The sequence below is a fragment of the Callospermophilus lateralis genome, chromosome 19 (genome assembly GCF_048772815.1).
Source record: "Callospermophilus lateralis isolate mCalLat2 chromosome 19, mCalLat2.hap1, whole genome shotgun sequence".
NCBI lineage: Eukaryota > Metazoa > Chordata > Mammalia > Rodentia > Sciuridae > Callospermophilus > Callospermophilus lateralis.
In genome coordinates this window covers 32,153,186-32,171,347 of record NC_135323.1, presented here as the reverse complement: position 1 = coordinate 32,171,347, position 18,162 = coordinate 32,153,186, and the positions used below count along the sequence as shown (strand labels likewise).

General features: G+C 40.8%; 2 protein-coding genes across 3 annotated transcripts in view; both read right to left on the bottom strand.

Annotated features, from left to right (window-relative positions):
- Positions 1–8,535, bottom strand: part of Smurf1 (SMAD specific E3 ubiquitin protein ligase 1) — a 93,438-nt gene extending 84,903 nt beyond the window's left edge. For both annotated transcript variants that reach the window (XM_076840124.1, XM_076840125.1), the window contains exon 1: positions 8,217–8,535. In XM_076840124.1, coding sequence (XP_076696239.1) covers positions 8,217–8,271 — 55 coding nt within the window. In that variant the 5' untranslated portion in view covers positions 8,272–8,535. The remainder of the gene's footprint in view (positions 1–8,216) is intronic.
- Positions 8,358–18,162, bottom strand: part of Kpna7 (karyopherin subunit alpha 7) — a 46,419-nt gene continuing 36,614 nt past the window's right edge. The window contains exon 10 of the mRNA XM_076840071.1: positions 8,358–8,732. Coding sequence (XP_076696186.1) covers positions 8,358–8,732 — 375 coding nt within the window. The remainder of the gene's footprint in view (positions 8,733–18,162) is intronic.

Genomic DNA, 18,162 nt, shown 5'->3' with positions numbered 1-18,162 from the left:
AATGGAATTACCACATTTTCTACTTTTCTAGAGTCAGATTATCAAAACTTCTTTTTTAGGCATAGCTAAAATTAAAAACAAGCCCTTAAAGAAGTCCAGAACACACATATTGTTTATAAATACCTAGGAAAATACTAAATTATTATTACTAGCTTGTGCAAGTTAGCATTTATACATCCACTTTAGAGATGAGATTATTTTACAAAAATTTAGTCACAAGTAACCCCAAATGACATTCCAAATAAATGACATAAAAACAACAGGAGTATTCAGAATGAAGACCTCAGTTTTCAAAAAATCACTTATGGACCAGGTCTAAGGAGTTTCAAATTTCTGGATCTGGAAAAAATAATTTAGGCTTATTTAGATACTCTAGAACAGCTTTTGGGGGATAAAGAGGAGCTCAGAATATCAGAATAAATATACTCTATGGAAACATTTCAGAGCTATAAGACAAAAATGCAAAGTATTTTACTCTGCAAAACCCAGGAGCCTTCCCAGTGAGAAAACACCTGGAAACATGGGTATATGCTAGTATGCTTCTTTGGCCTTTAAAATACATTTGATACAATTATTTTGAATTTTCAGAACACCCTCATTCTAAAACGATTGCTATTGGCAATTAATGTGCCAGTTGCGGTAAGAAACTCTTAAAGAGTAGATTCTTTTTATTTTTTTAAATGATTTTTGAGTTTTGTTTTTGTTTTATTTTGCAGCACTGAGGACTGAACCTAGGGCATGCTGGGCACTGAATCCCATCCCCAGCCCTTTTTATTTTTGGTCATAGGGATTGAACCCAGGGGCACTTTACCACTGAGCTGCATCCCTCTTTTTTCATTTTGAGACAGAATCTGGCTAAGTTGAGGCTAACCTCCAACTTATGATCCTCAATCTTTCTGCTTCAGTCTCCAGAGTATTTGGAATTGCATGCATGTGCCACTGTATCCGGCTCCTTTTTATTTTTCAAGACAGAGCCTTGCAGTTGCCCAGGATGGCCTTAGAACTTGTGGTTATCAATCCGCCTCAGTCACCATAGTAGCTAGGACTACAGGTGTACACAGCCACGCCCAGCCACATTCAGTATTTTCACAATACTATCCTTCCAGTGACATCCTATACAAATGTTTATAAATTTATGTATATGTAACATAGTATAATCAAATATTATTTTATACCTACATATACTCAAATATTATTTGAGATATATTTTATGCCTATGGTATATGCATATAAATTGTATCTCATATAGTAAACATACTATTCACTCTTCTGAATTTTGCTTATTTTCCACTCAGTAATATATCTTAGAGAATGTTTCACATCACAATAAAAGCACTATCTTATGCTTTTGAAAATCTACACATCCTTGGGGATACCTGATAATTTATGCAATTAGTTCTGTATTGATGTAACAAGTACTTACTGGTAATTGATTTCAGTCTTTTGTAATTTCAAACAATGATGCAAATATTTTGCCATGATATTAAATAAATGTATAAATATACCTGCAAGAAAAAATCCTAGGGGCTGACTTGCTAGATCAAGGTATCCATATGCTTGTTGTCTGACAGCATCTACTAAATAAGTTTACATTCTAAACCGAGTGTGTAAAAAAGCTGCTTTTCCACACCCTTATCATAGAATATTTCAAACTCTCTGGCTACATGAAGAACTGGTTTATTCTTAGTTTTAAAATGTATATTTCATTTAATATGAATGAGACAACATCATTAAAAATTAGAATTTTTAATAAAAGAAAATGAATGAAATACATTTTCATGTTTGAAATCTACTTTTTCTTTTCTGTGAACTGTCCATATTCTTTAACTGTCAGGCTATTACCCTTTTTCTAGTTGATTTTTAAAAGCTCTTTATATATTAAGAAACCCGACTTTCGTTTTCATATGGATTACAAATTGTTTCTCCTAATTTACCTTTGCATACAGATTTAATTCTATTTTTAGCATGGAGAAATTTTCTATCCAGCTATTTGATTAAAATTCTTTATTGTTTATAATTGTTTTCAACTGATCTTTTGGGTTTTTCAAAGATGTGTAATCTTATCATCTGCAAATCATAACAGTTCAGTTTCCTGCTTTCTGAAGTCTTTCTCTAGTTAATAATAATTCTGCTGGTTAGATCACCTCCTTGCTCCTGGTTTTAACAGGAATCCTTCCAAGTGTTCATCATTAAAGATGATGCTGGTTTGTCTGGTAACTATTTCTCTACAGAGGTTTCTGAATCCGTTGAATTGAACAATTCATTTCTGAGAATTATCTCCCCATGCTTATCAATCAGTTCCATCAGTTTTCTTCAATGTCAAAGAACAGCTTTAACTACATGGTTGTTTAGGCAAAAGAAATAATACCAATCTGGCAGGCATGGTGGCACATGCCTATAATCCCAGTGGCTCAGGAGGCTGAGGCAAGAGGATGGAGAGTTCAAAGCCAGCCTCAGCAACTTATCGAGAACCTAAGCAACTCAGCAAGGTCCTGTCTCTAAATAAAAATTTTTATTAAAAAAGGGGTGGGATGTAGCTCAGTGGGTAAGCATCCCTGGGTTTTTAATCCCAGGACCAGGTTGGGGGAGGGGGGAGAGACTTAACATCAAATCTATGACTTGCAATCACATTATGCTATTCCATAAATAATTCATAACTGCTCATTAAAATGGTAAGTCCATCTTTATCACGTCTTACGCATTATAAAAAGGCAGATACCTCACATTACAGAGAGGAAAGTGGAGTCATGAAAAGGTTGTCATTCTACACGCCCCCTCCCTTTCTTCATTGTACTATTTGGTGAGTTAGGCTCTGATTGTCCAGCCTGTGTTTTGGCCACCAGAAAGCACCATGGCCTTCAGAGAACTCAGCAGTGCCCAAAGTACAAAGAAAGCGGGCTGCCATCTACAACTGAAGCTTCGCACATTCTCCTCCAGACTCTGAAAGCAACCTCCAACTTGGATTTAGGAGCTTAAAACATCTGAAATGCATCACCCAGCAGCCAGCAGAATAGGTTCATGCTCAGTGATACATGATGTTGCCGACATTCCTCAGCCAATTAGAATTCCTTTCAGCTGCAATGGAGGTGCACACAGCTGGAATTGCAGAGCGAGGCGCAGCACCAGACGCATTGATTATACATTACTTAAGCCTTGTTTTAAAACAATAAAAGGTTTTCTTTCCCTTAATCCAGAAATGTGGAAACAACATTCCATTTAGTTTAAATATCCAAATGGGTTAAATTGCATCTGTAGACACAACAGTAATTCTAACATTTTTTAAAAGATATGCTGATCCACATGGCTCGGTGCTTTTGTTTTTACAACAGAGCTCCACTGCTCTCCTTTAACTACAATGGCCTTAGGGACTTTAGTCAGCTGAGAAAGAGCCAGAAAGAGTACTATGGACAACAAACAAATTTAAATTGAGGGTTTTTCTCTTGATAAAATTCACTTACCAAACAATAAACTAAGCAGTAGTTTAAGTTGCTCAATAATAAAAACAGATTTTTTAAAAAATCTTTGTTTAAAAATATTTAGGCTCTAGAATGGTTTTGAAATTACAAAAAAAAAAAAAAAAATTGATCCAAAGTAAGAATCCCAAAGGTTCCCCACCAGAACATCAGAGCACTGTGAAGATGTGGTAATATTGCATCCATCTGAGTTTTTGGAACCACTTAATAAAATGCAGAATTTGGCTGTTGTAGATTTCAAACAGTGCCCATAAATGTGTTACAAAACCAGTCTAGTTAACAGATCATTAAGTTAATGTTGAAATATGGATTTCTGCTCCCCCTCAATTCATAAGAAACTACTTCGTGAGTAATCCAGCCCCCAGAACCTCTCCTCCACTGAACCAGGAAGAAAATTTATAGAAGAGAAGGGGAAATCCAACATTCAAGAAACAACTTTCATGGTTGCAAAAATACACAAGTTTTAGACTGAGAAATAAACCTAGAGTAAAAAACTATAAATTGATGGATTAGAACTACTTTCAAATGAAGGTAGAAATAAAGTATAGGACAGATTTTGCCCCACCATGGTGGCTCTTGTTTCTAATTCCAGAGGCTCAGGAGGCTGAGTCAGGAGGATCCCAAGTTTAAAGCCAGCCTGGGCAACTTTGCAAATCCTCTCTCAAAGTAAAAAATAAAAAGGGCTAGGGATATAATTCAGTGGTTAAGTGCCTCAGGGTTTAATCCCTAGTACCAAACACACACACACACACACACACACACACACACACACATCACCCACAAATGTTATCAAATCACAAAATCATCGATAGAACCTGTATTTGGCAGAAGTGATTCCTTTTAAAATATAAAAGTAAGCTCTGCAGCAACATTTGATCTAACCTAGCCTACAAGCTAAGATAATTCAGTACAAAGAAATGCCTTGCCTGTACCCTCCTAACTTTGAAGCGACTCCAGGGAAATGTCAAGTACACTGTGATACAGAGCTTGGCTAAAAATTAAACAGATCACTTAGTCCATTTTATCACAGTTGTTGAAATAAAGTTCTGTATGCCTTATTAAGTGAGGTTCTTTGCTGGCGCAATTGCTACTCTTCAAAATTATCTTAAGAGAAGCTTAACTATTTTGAATCAATTAGGCCACCTATTATCAATCAATTCAAATTTTAACAGCTATTACTAACAACTGTTTCACTCCAAGTTGCAAAATCCAAATGCCAAACACAAACCATCTTATATTACATATGCTCCAATGTTTAAAATATCCTTGTATTTCCATATACTACCAATGAAGGTCTTGTTCCCCTCCCTCTACTTGGAATTAGAATTTTTCTCTTCACAATATACAGTCACAATCCAAAACACATAAAAACACAAGGAGATGTGACAGTATTTCAAGGCATAAAAGTATTTCAACTAAATGGTTAACATCAGAATAAAATTTAATATTTTTCTGAAGAGCACTGTGGAACCCTTAGAGCTCAAAATTCCATTCTTTGACCCAAAGTGGTGCAAATAATGTATCTGGGATTCATTTGTATACCACAGAAGAACAACGTTTTTGCAAATCCTGCTTGAACTTCAAATTAAAATGTTCCCGAAAGTTTTTGATTTGTCAGTGTACTGGTAAGATGTCTGCAAGGTAATACTTTTTAACAAAAATTACTTGATTTTTGTATATATTATGCCCCCCAAAGTAATGAAATTATTTTAAAACCATTTTCCTACTAAAATACCACAAAGACATTCATTAAAATTACATTATTTTAAATATAAAACTCATTCTTCTACTATTTAGACCAGATTTCCAAAGCAGCTCACCATATTGCCCAATAGTTTTCAAAACAAAAGGGGTCCCACGGGAAGAAAGGAAAAAAGCATAAATGTAATCAATATATAAAATTAATGTGTGGCATAAATCCCTCAACACAAACTCTTGAATATCAGGAGTGAGAACAACAGAAAGTATACACACCCAACAGCAATTAAAAATAAGTGAGTAGCCAAATTGATACGTCCTGTGAAAAGAGGCTCAACGAATGTTATAATGGAGTTGAAATCTCATCTGATAAATGAGGAAACTGAGACGCAGAAAGGTTAAATAATTTGTTCCATATCATGCAGTTAATGATAGATCTAACCAGTCCAAGTTTCCTAATCGAAATCTAATGCTCTATTCACCAAATACAGTTGTGGACTCCATACACTAAATGTTCTTTAATAACCCCCATGTTTTTATTCTGTTTGTATCCCGTTGTGCTCTTTGTGATATTCATTAACTAATTACAATATTGCTCATTTTACATTTTTTTTTCAAATATCAAATGTGAAAATAAACTCTGAAAGCCTATAACTGACGTATTCAACTTTTGAAAGATGACCACCCAATGTTTCAAGTTTTCTTTAACCATAAACATGAGGCAAAATCTGCCTTACCTTCAACATATTTGAGACTACTGGGATCACATAGGTACACAATCACCACTATACTCTTTTAAGAATGACCACACTCAGACCCTCTCAAATCATTAATAACACCTACTGGGGGAAAGGGAAAAAGTTCTGAAAGAACACTTATCACCTCATCCTTCCCAGTCAAAGGCCACCCTAACTCTAAAGCATTTCTGCATCCATAACATCTAAACTAAGTTCTCCCTTTCACAAGGAAAAGACCTAGACCGGTCAACTAAGATTGGTTAACATATATATCCACCTGACACAAAACACCTTAATTAAAACCTATTCCCTCTAAAACATTCATCTCATTTCTACAAAAACTTCCCAAGTCAGATACTTCTGCTTTTAACAAGAAAACTGAAAACAATCTGATATCAATTGCAGGTTACATTGTAAGTCAGAACCAATGTTGTCACAACTACAATGTCAAAAAAAAAAAAAAAAATGTGATTTAACAGTAACCACAGTAGTAACTATGCATACACAGAAGTGTCTGCCCTGCTGTAAAAGGTGTACGTTTCTCCAGAAGCACAGATCCGGAGGATATACCTGTCACTTTACAAAACCAGGGTGTGGGGTTGGGTTCATATTATCTGATCTGATATCTTTATACAAAAATAACAAGGCTTTTCTTAAAAGTAAACCCGAATCACTCAACAACTACAGACTTTCAAAGTAAATTCAGTTTGAAAAAAATTACCTATTGTTTTTACGGATTTTCTTTTTTTTTTTTTAATCACTGACTTTATGGCTATGCATGTGCCATAAAATTTCAAAATGCTCACTCTTGCCTTTGAAAAAACCTGACTAGACCGCCTTTGGAGTCAACGGACTGGTTACTAAACAGAAAAATCCAGGGGGAAAAAAAATCCCTGACAGGCTTTAGAATGAACTTTTTATTTCCTTTCAAACTGAAAATATTCGAGTTTGGAAAGTCCCAAAGAAGAGCTCTATCTGCAACACTCCAGTCCAGCCTTAGGGTAGAATCTGAAGCCCTGGGGGGTGAACCAGGAGGAGAGGCAGCAGCAAGTACAGAGGAGAGGGAGGAGGCAAGACAAGGCTGCAGGTTGGTCTAGGATCTGCTGTAGCAGAAAACTCGCATCTCCACGCATCCAAACCATCACGTCGCAGGCCCACAGCAGAGATTCGCGCTCACCCTTGAAGGTGGCACTACAGAGCCACCTAGGAAACACGGGCATTTCATTGAAGACTAAATGGGAGTGAATCAAGGAGCCTGCGCCTGTGCAGCTGCCACAGCCTCCAGTGTGTGGGAGGGGGATCGCGCCCAACGGGGGCTCCAGGGTGTTGAGTCGGGGTGACCGCGAAGTGCGAGACAGAAAACCAAGAACTGAAGAAGCATAGTCAGGAGCAGACAGTGGCCTGGCCAGAGAGAAAACGGAAGTGGACTAGACTGAAGCGCTGGACCACGGGAGAAGCGAGGAGAACCGGACTGGGTGACGCTAGCTACTACACAGGCTTGAGGAATTCGGGTCTGAAGGAAAGAAAGGGTGGAGGCCGCGAGACAGAGCGAGGGGGCGGGGCTGGGAGATAAGCGAGGGCGGGACTAGGTAGAGGCGAGGGGCGTGGCTTAGGGAAAGTGAGGGGGCGGGGCCAGGGAGGGAGAAGGAAGGAGGCTGGGGGAAAGGGAAGCGAAGGATGGAGGAGAGGAGGGGGCGAGGAGGAGGTGGGGAGAAGCAAGGGGAGCAAGTGGGGTGGGGGAGGAAAGCAAAAGACAGGGTGGAAGGGGAAGAGAAGCGGTACGGGGTACGAGGAGGGAGAAGTGAAAGGGCAGGTTGGAGAAGAGGAAGGGAAGCAAAAGAGAGGATGGAAAGGTAGTGGGAAGCAAGGGTCGGGACCAGAGGAGGAAAGCGAGGGGGCAGATGGAAGAAGCGGGAGGGAATCGAGGAGGCTGGTGGGGGAGAGAAAGGGAAGCAAGGGGGAGGATGGAGGGGGCGAAGACAAGGGGGAGGCGAGAGAGCAAAAGGGGAGCGCGAGGGGGCAAAAGGGGAGCGCGAGGGGGCGGGGCCCGGGAGAAGCCGGAGGCAGGTGTGGGGGGAGAGCGAGGGACGCGGAGGGGGGCGACCGCGAGGGGGCGGGGCTGGGGAGCGGCGAGGGGGCGGGGCCGGGAGGGAGAAGCGAGGGGCACACGCCGAGGGGGGTGACGAGGTCCTGGGACAACGGCCGGCGTGGGGGAGGGCCACTTCCAAGGGCGCCCTGCGGGAATTCCGGGGCTGTGCGGGGGTCGAGGGGGCGCCCGAGGGGCGGGTGGGCCTCCCGCCAGCCGTACCTGTCAGACGGATCTTGATGCTGGAGCCGTTCCTGCGCGTCCCAGGGTTCGACATCTCCCGCCAACGATCCGGCAGCCGCGGATCCAGCGCCGCCGCCCCCCGGCCCGGCCCGGCCCGGCCCCGCCGCCGCCGCCTCAAGGTTACGGCTCCGGGCTGGGCGCCGGGGTCCGAGCCGGGACACAAACTCCGCGGCCCAAGCGTCTGGGCGGCGGGCGGGTGGTCCAGCCGGGGGATCGGCGCTCCGCCCGGCGCTCCGACCCTTGCTCCAGCCAGCTGAGCCCAGTTCCGAGCCGCCGCCGCTGCTTCCACCTCCTCAGAGCCGGACGCCCGCCGCCCTCGCCGCTTCCGCCGCCGCCGCCTCCCGGAGCCGCGCGCGTGCCCGGCGCCGTGCCGGCCCGGCCCTGCGCGTCCCCGCGCCGTGCGCCCCCGCGACTGCGTGCGTGCGCGTGCCCGCGGGCCACGCCGAGGTGGGGCGGGGCGCGGCGCGCCGCGACGTCGCCCGCCAGCTCTCCTCCCTAGCGCGCGGGTCCTGGAGCTCGGGCCTGGGGCTTCGCGCCTCTTGCGCACGGTGTGTACCCCAAGAGCTGGAGCTGAAGCTGGAGCTGAAGCGGACCGCGCACCTGGGCCCCGGCGCGGGTAGGAAGGCACTGTCGGCGCACCATCGCCTATGGTCGTGACCACATTTCCTGAACAACTGATTTGCAGATGCGGTTGAGGTTAAGGGAATGAATTTGCTTTCCAGGTCGCCAGTGTCCTAAAGAGCTATGAAAGGGAGAGTTGCGTGAGACGGTGGCCTGTACCTACACTAAGCACCTTGCATACGGGCATGCGATTCCATTCTTGAGTAAAGAGCTTTTAGATCCTGCAAGTTCAAGGGAGGGACTTCCCAAAGAGACAAACACTTAGGTGTACTCTGTGCAACCAGTGTGTTCTATTGACCTGTAACCAAAGTTGCCAGAATCGCAGGAAGTACCAAATATGGACAAGGTGAGCAGATGAGAAAGATAAAGTTGACAGGTAGATGTTTGCTACAGATGTTTAAACTAAACAGGAGCAATAGGCCTTGTGTTCACCTGCTTTTTGCTACATTTCCCCTCCTCCCAGAGTTGCAGATAAAACTAAAAGCAATGCTTTCTCATGCAAACAAATTCATCTCTATGGTAACATGTTATAGAGAGGAAATAAAGAAAATGTTATTAGGAAAAGCTGAGTTTGTTTATCAAACTTATACTTGATCCACTTCCTAATTCATTTAACTTACAAATTCTTGGAGTGCCTTTATTTGGTTTGTGTCCCAAGGAAACAAGGGGCCTTTGCTGTATTCTGTGAAACCTTGAGCCTTTCCTGAGGTCACAGTCTTTAGATTAGAGACCAGTTCCTAGAGCACTTTGACATGCCTCCCTGTCTCAGGCTAAGCCCAGTAAAAGAAGTCTCTGGTGGGCTGGTTTCAAGAGGTTCTATCTTAAAACCTCAGTCCATCAAATAAAAGGCTGACCCCAGACCATTTATAAGGCCCTTTGCAGCTCAGAATTTCAAGGATCCTAGTGAATAGTCAAGAATATGAGCAACAGAGTAGTAGATCCAAATCCAGCTCTGCTTCCATTTGTGGGCAACTGTTGCTAGAATGAGCCCTTAGTAACTGTATGAATCTGACCAGGGTCTCCAATGCCTCCAAGTAATTCCTATTCCTCTCTCAATCCAGTCAGTACTTCGTGTTTGAAAAGCATCTTCCCTCTCCCTTTCTTTTTTCCCCTTCCTGCTTACAGGAATCCAGCCTCCAATTCCTGTCCCCAGCTGTTCCTGACCTTGAAACCTTTCCTTGCTTCACCTCATTGTTTACTTACCTTCCGAGGTGTCTAGGCCTTTCTTTGCTTGGTTGTTTCCTCAACCTGTGAGTCACAAGTTTGCTTCTGGAGGTGACTGAAAGTCATTTCCTTTACTCATTAACACGTAGTTCATGTTGTCATGTAACTAGATACACACCTAACCATGTATTTCACAACATCCTGATCAAGGAGGACTTTCCTAGGTGAAAGCTAATATTTTATTCATTCAACAAACATCAACCACCTACTATGTGGCTAGGGACAAGGAACTCAAATCAGTCACAGCTTCAGCATTTTGAAGACTCGGTTAACTGAAACAGACATGAACAGCTGACAGTGATTCCACGATAGGGATGTGTGCAGAGGACTAGAACATGGATTGCAGAATAATTCTGCCTGAGAGAAATGAGAATATATCAGAAGAGTCACAGAAGGCCTTGGTCTGGGGCCTTAAAAACAATGTTCAAATTTGCAGGCTGAAGAACTGGGGAAAGGGCATTAGAGACAGGAGGAACAGCCTAAGCAAAGGCGTGAGAATAAGAGCATTTTCCAGCTCAGTTTTCAGTAGAAGTACCATTGTGTAGCAGCTCTGTTCAGTCCACACACTTGACTCCATTAAAAGTTGACAAAGATGACAAAAGGTATTTGCTCACTAAAAAATCATCAACCACTATTTTGTTACAAGACTGTGAGCCTGGCCCTCATTAACTTTAAGGTCTATACATTCATCGTGTATCTAATCTGTCAAACATACTCTTTTTCTAGAACTATCTGGAATAAATAGATACGAAATGTCAAACAATTCTACTGAGACAGAAATGGCACTCTGTGAGTCTCTTCAAGTGTCCTCTTTGCAATGGCTTTACAAACAGCAGTTTTGACCCTAGTTTCTGTGTAGGACTTGGCAGCTGATTTTATTTCCCTGAAATGTATCCCTTTCTGGTGTCAGAGTTATTGGGCATTTGAAACATTTTCCAGTTTAAGGAAAAAAAAAAAAAAAAACTCTGCAATAATTTTTAACCCTTATTTTTTTGAATCCCAAATGTCTTTGAGGATCCGATAGAAACTCTAGACCTTTCTTCCAGAAAAATTGAAATGTGCAAATACACATCATTTTTCACCTGATTTCAGTGGGTTTATGATCTCCTGAAACCAATTTGTGGATCTAGTATGGGACCATAAACCTTAGACTAAGAATTTATACCCTAAAGGAAATGATCAAGCAAATAACACTGGGAGTATACCAGATGTACATGTTCGGGAGCCAGATAAGGAATAGACTCTTGTATACAGGTATCAGTTGTGCTAAAAATTGAGCAGCTGTGACCCACACGACCCACATTCTCCCCCAACTGTACCACCACAGCTAATGCTGAAGAAAGTTAATGAAATTCTACATGTTTTACTTTGCTCATCTGTAAAATGGGGATAATACTATCATTCCTTGAAAGCTACTGGTGAGTCTTAAATTAAATCATGGATGTGGATTTAGCAGTCTAATACAGCAGGCCCTCGGTAAATGGTAGTTCTTATTAACACATCTAAAATGTGTGGAGCAGGCTTTGCTCCAAAACCTACTAGTGCTATTACCCTGAGGAAATCTGCTGGGATATTTCACAGAGGATCCCTAGTGGGATTGAACAGCTATAGCAAATGCCTCTTGAGAACACGTTTCTGTACCTGAGATGAAGCCTCAGAGCCTGCAGCCACATCAAAATTAGCCTTTACGGTCACGGCCACAAATAGGATCTAGGCTTCTTTTGCCTTTCACCTATACATCAAATTTTTAAACAATTGGATGTAGAAAATTGGAACTCATGAGCACATTTATTCTCTTGTTTTCTTTTTGTTTATTCATTTTGGTGCTGAGGGTTGAAATACAAAAAACCCAGAGCTTCACACGTTATAGGCAAGTACTCTATCAGTGAGCTACATTCCTAGCCCTTCATTTATTTATTCCCAGAGGTCTTTGGGCTTTTTCTCTGAATTAAACCAAAACTAAATATCACCACTGTGTAAGCTTTGCTATATTATTATTGATCAGGTTTATAACTTAGTTTTTTTTTATTTTCATCATATTTTTTATAAAGTAGACTATTTTATTTTTGAAAAAAACTAAGCAAAGTATACGTAATCAAGCTTAATAGGAGAAGGAAGTACTTTTTTGACTGGCACAGCAAAAGCAACAAGAGTGTGTACTTATATTCAACTGATCAAAATAAGAACCAACCTGTAATCGCAGAAACTTGAGAGGCTGTAGCAGAAAGGTGGCAAGTTCAAGGCCAGCCTAAGCAACTTGGCAAGGCCCTAAGCAATGTTGTAAGACCCTTTCTCAAAAACAAAATAAAACAAAAAAATGAACTAAGCATTATGAAGAACATGATGCAAGTCATTTCCCCCTGATAAAAGGAGTGATCCAAGTTTTTTTTTTTCAACTGAAGTTTTTATTGAGATAATTGCAGATTCACATGTCGGTATAAAAATAATACAAAGAGATCCCTTGTACCTTTTGCCCAGTTTCAATCAATGGGAACATTGTGCGAAACTATAGTATAGTATCACAACCAGGACACTGACATTGGTTCAATCTACTGATCTTACTCAGATTCCCCCAGTTTTACTTGTACTGGGGTGTGTGCGTAACTTCTGTACAAACTTAACACGTGTAGGTTCCTGTATTCACCACAGTCAACATACAGAACTCTTCCAAATCCACGCGATCCCCCATGTTGCCCTTTTATAGCCCAACCCTGCAACGCATGTCAATCACAATTCTGCCATTTATTTCTAAAATATCCTCATTTCAAAAATATTATACTCAGTTCCAAAATATCATAAAAATGAAATCATACAGGGTATAATCTTTTGAAATTGGAGCATAATTGCCTAAAGATTCATCTGAGTTGTTACACAGATCAACCATTGGTTGATCCTCCTATTCCACCTCTGTGTATATCTACCAAAGCATTGGCAGTTTGTTTAACTGTTCATCCTTTGAAGGACACCTGGGCTGATACTCCAGTTTGGAGCTATTGAATGTAAACTGCTGTGAACATTTCTGTACAGGTTTTTATGTGAGCATTCAGTTTTATTTCTCTGGGATACATGCCCAGGAGTGCAATTGCTGAGTCACATGGAAATTGCATGTTTAGTTTTATAAGAAACTGCCAAAGTGTTTTCCAAAGTGGCTGTAGCCTTTGACTTTTCCACCAGCAGTATTTCTCAGCATACTTGCCAGCATTTGGTGTTATCTCTATTTTTTTTTTTTTATTTTAGCCATCCTAATAGTTGTGTCATTGTTGGATTTTATGGCCATGGAATTATGAGAGATATAATTTCTTCAAACATATGCAGGCAGATCTTCAGGGACAATTCTAAAAATGGATGAATGAATAAATAAATAAATAAATCCAAAGCCTTTTCCTTTAAAGATCCTAGCTGCACCCCACAGTTTATGTTCAGAAACAGCTAAGATCATGAGTGAAAAATGAGAAGGTTATGGAACTGTTGTTCATTTTAAAATGTAATTTTGGCCTCATGCAGTGGCACACACCTATAATCCCAGCAACTGGAAAGGCTGAGACACGAGGATCACAAATTCAAAGGCAGCCTCAGCAATTTAGCAAGACCCTGTCTCAAAATTTAAAAAAATAAATAAATGAATAAAGAAGGCAGGGGATGGAGCCCAGAAGCCTGTGCTTTAACAAGCCCTCCAGGTGATTCTGCTGCAAGCTTGTATTTGAGAAACACAATCAGAAGTAACTGTGTAACTGTACAGTTATGCAGCTGGGGTCATAGAAAAATTGCCTAGCACCTGTGAGGCACTGGGTCAGATCCACAGCACCACATAAACATAAATAAAATAAAGGGTATTGTGTGCATCTACAATTTAAATTTTTTTAAAAAAGAAGTATACAGTTGCCTTTCTGTTGTTTTAACTTTATTTAAATAAATAAAGTTATTATGTGTATCTACAATTTTTACTTTTTTTTTAAGAAAAGAACTATACAATTACCTTTCTGTTGTTTTAACTTAAAAAAGAGAGAGCAGCAATGTTCAAAATCCAAAGCAAAGGTATATAAGCTCAGATGTTAACAACTGTAGGTAACCTAAGCAAAAATGGACTACATTTGAAGAACTTCAGGGGAGTCATAGAGTCCTTGCAGATTTCATTCTCAACAGCAAAGGCTGCCTGGGAACTACAAGGGAGAAACATGAGTCCCCTTTACTTTAGTACTGGAACTGGATACGACCTTCTGCCATCAATACACACAGTAGGAGTTTTTCCCCAATAGGAAGGGGACTGAGCAGCCCTCTAATGGTGGATGGTTGTCTCAGTTACATAATGCAGGAAAGAGGGCAGCAGATTTACGTTTCCTGGGGTTGGATTAAACTCCAGCAATTAAATTAGAGTTCATTTTTTTGATTCCTCAAGGACACACTGGCTCTAATATGAAGATGGAGAAAAGGATGAAGGAAGTCTATGATTTTAAGCAAACTAGAAAATTCATGAACCAGACAGATTATTAAAAGGCGCTGTAGGAGGTACCAGTTGTCGCAAAAAATTAGCCATAGTTTCTGCTGGCATCCTACAGATGGGCAGAACTGGTAACAGAATCCTGGCTCCATGTCTGCCTTGCCCACAATATCAAAATCAAACTCATATTTCTGCTGAGATCCAACAAAGCTTAAATCTCACCCTGTTTGTGTAAAAATAGAAGCAAGTGCAGATAATTGTGACAAAGATTCCCCTAGTACCCAGAAAGGGGTGGGAGCTGCACCTCATTACTTTAAGGCATTAACATAAACAAATTAAGTTAATTTGGGGTTTGATAACATCTGGTTTGTATGAGGGAGGATGCTATATAATTACCAGCTACTCTCTCTGCCTAGGGAACACAATAAAGATTTTTCAAGGATTGATATTTCCAATCCAGGCTCAGCCTCTTTCCTCAATGCCTTTCAGAGAGCTGTAGTATACTAACAGCAAATACTGTGTCCCTCTCTGTGCCCCTGTAACCTGTGTTAGCCCTCTACCTGCCTTGGACCTTTCTGGAGGAATGGAACTTAGTCTGGCAAATGGCTTTAAGACTTCAGAGGTTTTTTTCTTCCCAGGACTCTTATTTTAGAAAACACATTTTGTCATTTGTACACAACTATTGGTAATGGTATTTCATTTTTTCCTCTCTTTGTTGTTCCATAGATTATTAAGCAAATATTTATTTACTTTTTCTTTTTTTTTAAAGAGGAGAGAGAGAGAGAGAGAGAGAGGGAGAGAGAGAGAGAGAGAGAGAATTTTAATATTTATTTTTAGGCGGACACAACATCTTTGTTTGTATATGGTGCTGAGGATCGAACCCGGGCCGCACGCATGCCAGGCGAGCACGCTACCGCTTGAGCCACATCCCCAGCCCAAAGCAAATATTTATTAAGAACCTCCTGAGGACCAGGCAATATGCTAGCATGCAAGGAATTTTAAGGGATCCATGAGGTACAGATCCTGTGTTTTGGGCTCACACCTAATAATGGAAGCACACCGAGCTAATCATTAAAACAATATATAGACACTGAGACAGGAGGATAGCAAATTTAAATCCAGCCTCGGCAAAAGAGAGGCGCAGCAACTCAGCAAGACCCTGTCTCTAAATAAAATACAAACTAAATAGGGCTGGGGATGTGGCTCAGGGCCCCTGAGTTGAATTCCTGGTACCAAAAAAAAAAAAAAAAAAGCAAAAAACAATATATAAATATGATAGAAGAGCTAGAAAGAAGCCTTCTCCTTCTTTGTGGACACTTACATACCTTGGTTTTGCAACATATCTAAGTTTCTTAAGACGTGTAGAAATTAGTAGTGATTAATTCAGGAGCATCACCAACTTCAATGCCTTGTTCTTAGGATGTATCTTTGGTAACTTAATTTCTTATAAGGCAAACTCCAGCCTTTGCTTTCTAAAAGGCCTTAAGCAACTCTGTATTTATATTTCACTTCTATTTCTGCTGTGAGTTTTCATCTTAGGTTGTCACTTAGAGATCTAATCATTTTAGACATTGCAATCTGCTCAGAGAGCAATCTGGGATGTCTTAACTCAGCCCGGGAGCAGGGCGGCTCTGCCTCTCTTTAATAAGGGAGAGTCCTCAGCGTAAAATGGGGAAATGGCTTTATTTTTCACTAAGGAAAATCCTAGCTGCTCAGAGATAAGACTGGACTTACAGTCATTGAGTGTATGGATATGGTTGGGCTCTCAACTCATAGACAAAAACTAAGAGAAGGCTTGAATGTTAACTGTCACAAGCCACAGTACATCTGAATGGAATATTTGGATAATAATGGGTTGGCCAAGGAGGTTTGTCTTGGAAAGAGGGTGGGGCTGTGTTTCATTAGGGACAGTTTCATGAAACCCGTTGGATGAATGCATTCTTCCCCTGAAGGACTTTCCACTCTCTGAATGCAATCCTTTGCAGAATAATTTTTATAGAAGTGGGAGGAGAAGACTGGGGTGGAGCTGGGGGCAGGACTTGTGCCCACAATGAATAACTTGGAAAGTTATGCACCAACCAGTTGCCTAGGATATGTTATTTAGGTAGCACTAGGGTGTTTGGTCAAAAAGAACTGTCCTAGCAGTTTAACAGGAAAGGTTGTCACCTTGACCCTAGGTCACTTACAAGATTCCTAGGGTTTTGACAGTACCTGTAAGTCAGAAAACTGGACTTATAACTATACACAAAGAGAAGCCTTTGCCAACGGTATGCCAGGGTTATTGGGGTGAGTAGATCCCTTGGAAATCCTTCATGAGGTGTCCCATAAACATCTGGCTTTGGCTTCTCCTCTGGATTCTGATTTCTTAGTAACTCAAATGTTACTTTTCCCATTTTTTTCTCAAACCTAGAGGCAGAGCAGGAACTCTTTCGTAAAAAGTCAAAAAACACCAGAATTTCCTTCCCAGGAAATACATGGAGGGCTAAAAACTCAAGGCATGTAAGAGCCAGAAGGGACCCCAGAGCAATGAATTTCCTGGCAATTTCCATGGCAGGGATATAACCTGCGGTGGGTTGGCAGGAGCAGAATGAACTTTGGTGCTCTCCCTCCCACTTTGGTATGGGATATTGGGTGATTCCCTTAAACCTCTGATTCCTCACCTATAAAACAGCAGTGACACCAATGTCATGCTGTTATTATAAGCATTATTGATACAGAAGATGGTGTCTGTGAAAGGACTTTGCAAAGGGGTCTTTTAAATATTTCCTGACCTGAGAGTGTTTGTACCTACACCTGCTTTTCTTTCCAAAGAGAGAAAATTTGGTTTCTTTTATATGTTTACTCAACTGAATGCATAGCTTCTGACCAGATCTTTATAAAAATAAATAAAACTTTCCCAGAACTTAAAATTAATTCTTCGATGTTATGATCCCTGCCCCACAAAAGAAAATGAAAACAAAACTCAAGAACACCTTCAATGGTTTTTTTTCTGTATATAACCTTCCTCAAAGACAGTAAATCAGGGATATGGAATATCTTTCCATTTGTGAGTCACCCAAAGTGAGCAAAAGAGCATTCACTTTGGAGGAGAAGAGCTCATACACGGAAACCCCTTCCAGGTACCTCCCCAGTTCTTTATCAGACTTCTGCAGGTAGTTATGCTTGAGGCGCGTGGGTTCAGAACCATATGCCTGTCACACACCGTGACATCACAGAATTCTAATGTATCTGTAACATTTTTTTTCATTACTAAAAACCTATCAATGACAAAATAGAGATATTCCTCAATCTCCCAGTCAGCCTGGCAAAAAGTATTCCAAAATGTATACATATATACAAAATATGTATGTGTATATATATGTATATATGAGATACCTGCATATATGTGTGTGTGTGTGTATCAAGTACCTGGTTTTATATATAAATAAATAAAACCAGGTACTTGATATTTTAATAATATGTATGTACTGTTATTTCTTAATAATTTAACCAATTTAGACTTTGTTGACTCCCCATTATGAAAGAGGAGGAGTTAGGTAATACGGCTTCCTTCCTCCTGAATCCATTTTTGGTGTTCATATTTTCAGTGCTTCTATTTGTACTTTTATTTTATTTTATTTTTTTTTTTTAGAGAGAGAGTTT